The sequence below is a fragment of the Anarrhichthys ocellatus genome, unplaced genomic scaffold (genome assembly GCF_004355925.1).
Source record: "Anarrhichthys ocellatus isolate YVR2014 unplaced genomic scaffold, GSC_Weel_1.0 scaffold23, whole genome shotgun sequence".
Taxonomy (NCBI): Eukaryota; Metazoa; Chordata; class Actinopteri; order Perciformes; family Anarhichadidae; genus Anarrhichthys; species Anarrhichthys ocellatus.
Window position 1 is genome coordinate 1062550 of NW_022280053.1, and position 7921 is coordinate 1070470.

At 40.0% G+C, this 7921-nt stretch overlaps 1 protein-coding gene across 1 annotated transcript; it reads left to right on the forward strand.

Moving 5' to 3' along the window:
• The first annotated feature begins 1609 nt into the window (after positions 1 to 1609).
• arid6 (AT-rich interaction domain 6) lies at positions 1610 to 6037 on the forward strand. Its single transcript, XM_031860275.1, has 6 exons — positions 1610 to 1772; positions 2453 to 2609; positions 3138 to 3190; positions 3379 to 3476; positions 3570 to 3726; positions 4431 to 6037. The coding sequence occupies exons 1-6, from the start codon at positions 1740 to 1742 to the stop codon at positions 5790 to 5792; spliced, it is 1860 nt and encodes a 619-aa protein (XP_031716135.1). The 5' UTR covers positions 1610 to 1739; the 3' UTR covers positions 5793 to 6037.
• Positions 6038 to 7921: the final 1884 nt, after the last annotated feature.

Sequence of the window (7921 nt, forward strand, 5' to 3'; positions counted from 1 at the left end):
TGGCCACAATGCAGAAGCTAAAGACGCTCTGACTTCCATTTCATCCGTTTCACCGTTAAGCTTGTCTGTCAGACGGTAGGTAAAAAAAACACCTTGAGTCATATTTGAGTCATTATCAATATGAACAAACTTAATGGAACATACAGGGAGGGGCCTTGTAAACTGGCTACATTCGAGCTACGCCTCCCTGTGCAGTGTGTGCAGTGTGTCCGGATCTTTTTGTGAATCCTTCTTTTCTCTACTTCAACACTATTTGTGTTTGGTTGGAATCCGTTCCTGTTTTCTCTCTTTAGCTGGCTGACCTCTTTACGTCAGTAACTTACTCTCACTCCTACTAAATATTGGGTCAAATACAGAGAAGTAAATGTGTCGATGCTGTTTCATCATGTACCTCAACACCGCAGGGTGATTCACAACATAGAATTGCAGGAATCTAGAGCTTCAGAGGATTAACGTCCAACATCAGCAATCTTTCTCCTGATAAATATGTCAGGTTTCTACATTCTTATTGTTGATAAACAATGAGCTCATGGTTCTATCATATGCTGTGTTCTGATATGGGTAGTGCCACACCCAAAAAAACACCCTAAACCTGAACAACGTCGCAGACAAATGTCCTACTGCTGCTGAAACCCAAGAAGTTATTCTGAGATGGGAGAGCACAATCGTCAATCAACAATAATTATAGTTTCTGTCTCTTCTTATTCATTATCTAAGGCAACACCCTCGTGCGTTTATAATTTAATCAGAATGTGTACCGACAGTGTGGACAGATGGCAGTTTATCACCTAGTTGGACTACTTTTTATTTAATTGGGTAATTCAATGTTATAGCCGACTGATGGCCAACATTTCTTTAAAAGAAAAAAAACTTTTTGTTTTATGAATGTTACACAAAAGACATGGCGATGATGCGATTTTGGGTTTGCCCAATTATGCCAATAAAACAGGACACTGAAGGTTAACGCAATTATATATAAATAGATACCTGAAAACCCACGTAACAATTGGTTGCATTCAAACGGTAAAGACACATCACCCTTACGCAATGCGTCCCCGACCACTTTGTACAATTAGACAGCCATTAAAATCTCACATTTCCTGTTTCCACATTGATAACTACATGGCTAATTATGTTGCCAGTGTTCAACATACATGCTAAAAAAGTATATGTTGAGATTATAATGCAATATTATAATGCACGCAACTTTACAATGCTGAATTGAACACCCACAGTGACACTGCTGTAGTGTTTTCTGTAGTAAAATAATGTATTTATTGATATTTTAGTTATTCCTATACTCATTTGGTAATGATAAGTAGCGTCTCATGCATTTTAGGGGTTCTGAGTTGTCTTATAGTGGTTGTAAAGCAATAAATATTCATACTTGACTCATTTGAACAAAACTCTGTGCCACCTGAGTATTATGAACCCACATATTTCTTCAAAATCCTGCAAATTTCTGTGGAATAATCCAGCGCACCATTTTTGGAAACGTGCTCGAGAACAGGTTGAACTGGTCTGCCGATAGCAAGTTCAGCAGGAAGACGTTGGAGTAAACACCTCCTCAGCCAGTCACCCACATTGTCACACAGATACTAGGGACTGGTGTGCGACTGGCGTGGTGTGACATTACGCACTGGCTGCAGTGATTTCTGCTCTCTTTTACCACAGCGGAGGGAACATCAGGCTGTAAGCTATAATAGCTTGTTATCTGATCATCAGGGCAATGCAATAATATGATCCACGTGTATCCCCTAATGGAAACACAGGTGAGGAACAATATTTCAGATAGAATCCAGAATGTATCTGCTTTATGATTTTATTCAATTGATACTTTTGCAAGTATTAGAATAAAGAATTTTGGTGCCAAGATATATATGGCCTTGTATTTTCATTTTCAGGTTGACATGCATTTAATACGCTCTTCTTACTCTTATTCTGCAAAAAAGTATAAATAATTATAAATAATGTCCATATTCACAACATTATATCCACATGTTTAAAAAACATGAACATGACGATACTAATGTAATTATCGTAAATGATTAAAAAAAAACAATAACTAAATGAAAGTAAAGATTCTGAACTAAATTCGGAAAAAGCTGTGTTGTATTTTGAATGGGACAGATATTCTAAGTGTGAGCAAACGTGTACTGACAGGTCAGTAAGCCCTAACAGTTTTACTTAACAATGGAAACTAAGGAATGAAAGAGGGCATTGATGCCATGTTTGAGTTTTATATTAATGGTGTGTTGTCTCAAGGGACGGGGAGGACTCTACTGTACAAACACGGGGTAACACTTTGATTGATATATGGTCAAAAAACGGGGCGCGTTTATCAATCATCAGTCAAGGTGATGTAACATCGAAACAGAAAGGCATTGTCAACGGAGAATGTTAGGTCGGTGCAAACAGAAGATCATATTTTGTGTTTTGCTTGTGTTCTCAGACACACAGGGAAATGGCACAGGCAGAGATCCTACAGGAGAGAACCAGAAAGCCCGTGGAGGAGATGACAGAGGAACAGTTCCTCAAAGACCTCTACACGTTCATGAAGAAGAGAGATACACCCGTCGAGAGAATCCCAAATCTGGGCTTCAAACAAAGTACTTATTATATTGTTCATTTGATCAGATTTTGAGATGCAAGTTGTTGTTGTTTTTTAATGCATTTCACTTGTTTAATGCACCAAACAAAGTCCTCTATTAATTCAACATTATAATGATATGGTATAATGATTATATATTATGTATTTGCCTATGGATATAAATTACTGATTCTAATTTTGATTCTAATAACTCAGATTTTAAATGATTAGTCAAATGATTGTTTCGCTGATTGACGTAAAATCCAAACCTGTTAAAATCTATCAACCGTTTAATGAGATAAAAGTAATGTTTTAAAGCAAAAATTACATTTATTCGAGCTAAATTGCTGTTGTTGTAAATTAAATATCTTCGGGTGTACTGACTAAGGACGTCACCTTGCACTCAATCACTATATTCTGATATTTTACAGAACAAACAAACCAATTAAGAATATAACCTGCATATTAACTGTTGCAATTCTAAAAGCCCTACATTCTAATAATGACGTGTATTAAGTTTTGTGTGTATCTTTCCTTCTTTTTTCAGTTGATCTATATGTGATGTTCAAGATTGTCAAAGACTTCGGTGGCTACCACCAGGTAATCCTATATTTCCAATTGAATTATTATTAGTAGTATTGTTAATATTATCACAGTAAAAGTTTATTAATTTTAAAAATTATTTTCATTTAGTCATTAACTAATACCAATTAATACTCTCTAATACTGCTTATAATAGTATTGTTAATTATTAAATCACAACACTAAATTGCCCTGCACTCTTCCAGGTGACTTCCCAGCAGCTGTGGAAACAAGTGTACAACACACTCGGAGGAAACCCTCGAAGCACAAGTGCAGCCACCTGCACCCGCAGACACTACGAGAAGTGAGTTAACCGATGCGTGTGCATCTGTCAGGCTGAGAGTGAGTGGCATGTTTTCTCAAAGTATTAATCTGATCCACGTTTGATTTGTGCCAGGCTACTGCTGCCATACGAATGCCACCTAACAGGCATATTGGTGAACGTGTTGCCTCGCAATCAGCCGAAGCACTTCCACTTTGCCAACTACAGCAAAGAGCAGGACGACGGGCAGCGGCCACTGAAACGCAAACTGGTATCGATGCCTCTGCACCAGGTTGGTATTATTTATGATTCAGATGCAACTTGAAGTTCAGCTAAGTGTCCGTACTTATTTTAAGCTCAACCATGATGTTTTTCATAAACCTAACTAAGTGGTTTAGTTAAAGCTTTTTCTTTAAAGCAAAAGTTTGGCATGCTGGAAAATATGCTTATTCGATAAATATGTAGCTGAAGCCAGCATCGGATTAGCCTAGCTTAGCATTAAGACAGAGGATGGGGTGAAACAACTAGGTTCTCAAAGGGAACGGATCTGCGAACCAGCACCTCTGAAGTTGACTAATAACACAATAATCCTGTTTTGTTTAATCCGTACGATTATAAAGATGACAATTTAACTTCCTTTAGTCTCCACTGCTCCCAGTCAAAAAATATTCCAGCACTAACCCCCCTCAAGCCAACAACTTGTAGTTTATAAAATGTGGGTTTTGTAAAATGTAATATTATCACTAGTGAGCTTTAGAGGTGCTGGAGGGCAGATTTAGTTATCTTTGGAAGGAGACCTGGCAAGCCGTTTTTCGAGTGCCAGTTTTTATGCTAAGCTAAGTGCCTGCTGGTTGTAGTTTCATATTTAGCATACAAAGAGTGGTATCTTCTCATCCTACTCTCGTCTTCATCGAACAAAGAAGGTGAACAAGGATATTTCCTAAATATTCCCAACTATACCTTCAACTACTGACTGACCATTTATCTTTCCAACAGAACCAACACAACCTCCGATCAGACCTACAAGAGACTGTCTTCCCTGTGACGCCCTACTATGCTCGCCACTTTCACCCCACCCACGCAGTTCTGCCCCCCCATGTCCCTATCCCCTCCTATAGCCCCCCTGCCCCCAAACCATGGTTGTCTTTCCCTCCATCTCATCTAAACCCAACAGACAGGGCAAAGGAGCCGCTGGAGCAGTTGCGCTACCTAGCAGAACAGTACAAGACCACATCTGGATTGACTGAGCCTGGATTGACTGAGCCTGGATTGACTGAGCCTTGGAACCTCAGCATCAATGCATCACGGCGGGAAGCCAACAGCATCCCCGCCTCATCGTTCACCCCGACTTCATCCAGCAAGAGCCCAAAGTTTCTGAACAAACCCTCCCCTCTGTACACTCCTCATCATCCGCAGGTGGTGAGACATGATGGGTGTGAGACACAAGATGGCGAAGCAGGTTTAGGAGACAAGTCATATTTGCATCTTGTGAAAGCTAGTGAGGCGTATGCCGTCGACGTCAAAGCCATAACTCCAGCAGCCTCAAGCAGCCCGTCATATGACTCTGCTCCGACACTGAGAACAGACGTAGGCGCCACCACAATGCCACAAAAACCCAGCTCTCCAAAAAGAGAAACACACAGTATCTGGGCAAAAGAAGAAAGAGAGGGGAGTCCAGAAGTAAGGGAGCTCAACTTCAGTCACCTTCTGCCCAGCTTCTCTCAGCAGAACGGAGGCAAGATGGAAATTGAGGTACCGCTGTCTGTCTTTCGTAACTGGCTCCGGCAGTGTGGGTCTTCAGCCGCGATGCTTGGAGCGAAGCAGCTACCTACTCTTCCTCCGCGGGAGGACACAGACTTCCTCCCCACCAACCTGACATTTCACATGAATCCCCAACACCAGAGTTCTGCAGAGGACCTGAGGCTGACGCGAAGGAATTTGCCAAGCCCCATACCAACCACCCACACTACTGGTAAACCCCACAATGCGAGCCAAAATACTTTCACCACCTACAAGCCTTTGCCTTCAGGCGGTATTCTGAAAAGTGCAGCCAGCCAAGATGTCTATCCATTTGAGATTAATAAATCATTAATCTCCAAACCCCTTTATTTCTGGGACACATATGCCAAAGAGACCCAGGCCTCCCCCATCCCAGTGAACATTGACTCTATTCCCTGCACAGCTCAGGAAGACATTGCAGCCTCAACGTCCTATGAAGACACAGTCCCAGGAGGGAAGGGGGGGTCAGACATGGGTCCCTCGGCTGGGCTTATGTTGAATTCCAGCTCCACTTCTCTGTCGCAGCTCACCACCGAGGAAGTGATGAAGCTGAGGAAAATGATCTCGAGCTCCTTGTGAAGATCAGTTCAGATAGTGACACTCCAGCACCACTTTAAAGCTTACCCACGTTACATTGCTCTTTGTATGTACTGCATCTTACTGAAGTTATATAATAGCATTGAGTTGTCTCTAAAAGTGTGAAATAAGCAAATATGTATAATCTTATGAATAATTATAATTTCCCATCAGGAGCAGAAAACTGTTTTCTGTATTGAATGTTATATAATACATTACTTTTTTTTTATTATGTAAATTAAAATAAATTCAAATATATAAAACTGAAATTTCATGGCTCATTTGTTGATTGTTTGATCCTGTTGTCTTCACGTCACACGAGGTGTTTTTACACACATCCAATCAAACCCCTTTCCCCTTTAAGAGTTACATGATATGGAAGAGGCGTATTAAGTGCAAACGCCATTAATTACTGCACTTGTATGACTTCATAGAAAAGACTAATTACATCTTGTGCAGAGGTAGTGGCCTCAAGCTTTCTTTGGGAGGAGGTTTGCCCGCCTCCGTCATTAAATATATAAAGGTTACGTGTTCCTTCAATGTCCGGTAAACAAACAAACAAACACGTTGCTTCCTGTGTGCATTAAAATGCATGGTAAATATTTTCTTTTCTGTGGGAGGAGAGCATTCGGATGTTCTTTTCTCTCCTTGTTTAATAAACAGGGATAAACTTTGCTTCGAAGCTTTTATATTCAAATCTTAAAATTGTTAACTTTGGTCTTTATAACTATTTCATTAACAAACATTTACAGTAAGAGTAAAAAAAAAACAGATAAACAGTGACGTCAATAGAGGAGAACTCAATTGTGCCTTACTAAGCTTTCTTTGTATTGTTTGTCACACCTGTATGCACATACAGGTGTGACAAACAGCCTATTGTTTTATTTTTATTGCTACATTATTATTTTTAATCCAATACGTAATATGGCATCTTCCAGTGTAGAAACTGACACTCCCTTCATTGTATCTATAGTCAATGATTATTGCGTGCAATTTTCTCATCACGAGAGTCCTGTTAAAAGGATTAGGACTTATTGGCATTTGATTGGAATGTTAACAAGGAGAGCCATGTTGAACTAGTCACAACTTTACAAGCTTATTCCATTTTGCTAGTTGTTGTGTTTTTCCCTCCCCTGTTTACCTGCTCTTTATCGCTTTAAATATATCACTGAGGTGCCAAAGAGCTAGAAAAAGATTCTAGTGTGAACCTGCTCAGGCAAGTATTTTATATCGTTGTTTCACAGCAGGTTATTGCTTAACTCAGAGGCCTCTTTGAGGGGGGGGGGAGTCAATTTCTGGTGCTACTTGGTTATCAAAAGGAACACTGAGGTACACTTTGCCAAGAGCTTTTTAGTTCTACAAGTCAGAAGAGTTTACTGAGTTTAATAAGCATCATGCCTTGATGTATGCCTACAAAGCCCTTAGGGGTTTAGCAATATGCAAATATTGTCAAGTTAAAAGGAGAACAGCCATAGGCGTAGTATACCATTGGAATTCATGCACTTAGAAACTTGAGGTTACTTGAGGTACTGTATGAGAACATTTATTAACATCCTTAGACACCAGACTTACTGACTCAAGTTAAAAATACTATTACTTGCACTGGGAATAATTCTCTGAACATTTCTGCAGCACTTTAGTAATTTGAACCACACAAGACAACTGACCTTAGAACAGTTTTGAACCACAACTGAAATTGTAGCATATAGGACTTCATTTATTGATTTGCTTTTTGGAATCAGTCAATACGGAATACCCCTGATTTACTGAACTATTGGACTGAACCAGAACCGGAGCGCAAGTGTTTGAGTTTTATAAGAGGTATCTGTGTGTCAGGCTTCCAGGAGGCGTGGCCATAAGATGGTCAACCTCCATCGTGAGAAGGGTGCATGACTCAGCTGAGAGGTGCAAGCATGCCAAACAGCTTCTGTAGGTTCAATACGCAAGCCTGTTTATTAAAGAAGACAACAGTTTAATTGATCATAGTTGAAAACAAAGTCTTTATAGAGACATGTGCTTCCTGCTTGCCCCTGCATGACTGTTCAATCATCTCAGATTGTTTTGTTCCAAACTGATTAAGGGTCAACAGAATCATTTTTAGGAGACCACTTAGTACGTGTACTGGTCTCTCT

Excerpts from the sequence above, each read along its gene's own strand:
- arid6 (XM_031860275.1), top strand. The coding sequence starts at position 1,740 with ATGATCCACGTGTATCCCCTAATGGAAACACAG. Across the intron at positions 1,773-2,452 it reads ATCCCCTAATGGAAACACAG|ACACACAGGGAAATGGCACA; the intron begins GTGAGGAACAAT and ends TTGTGTTCTCAG. Across the intron at positions 3,477-3,569 it reads ACCCGCAGACACTACGAGAA|GCTACTGCTGCCATACGAAT; the intron begins GTGAGTTAACCG and ends GATTTGTGCCAG.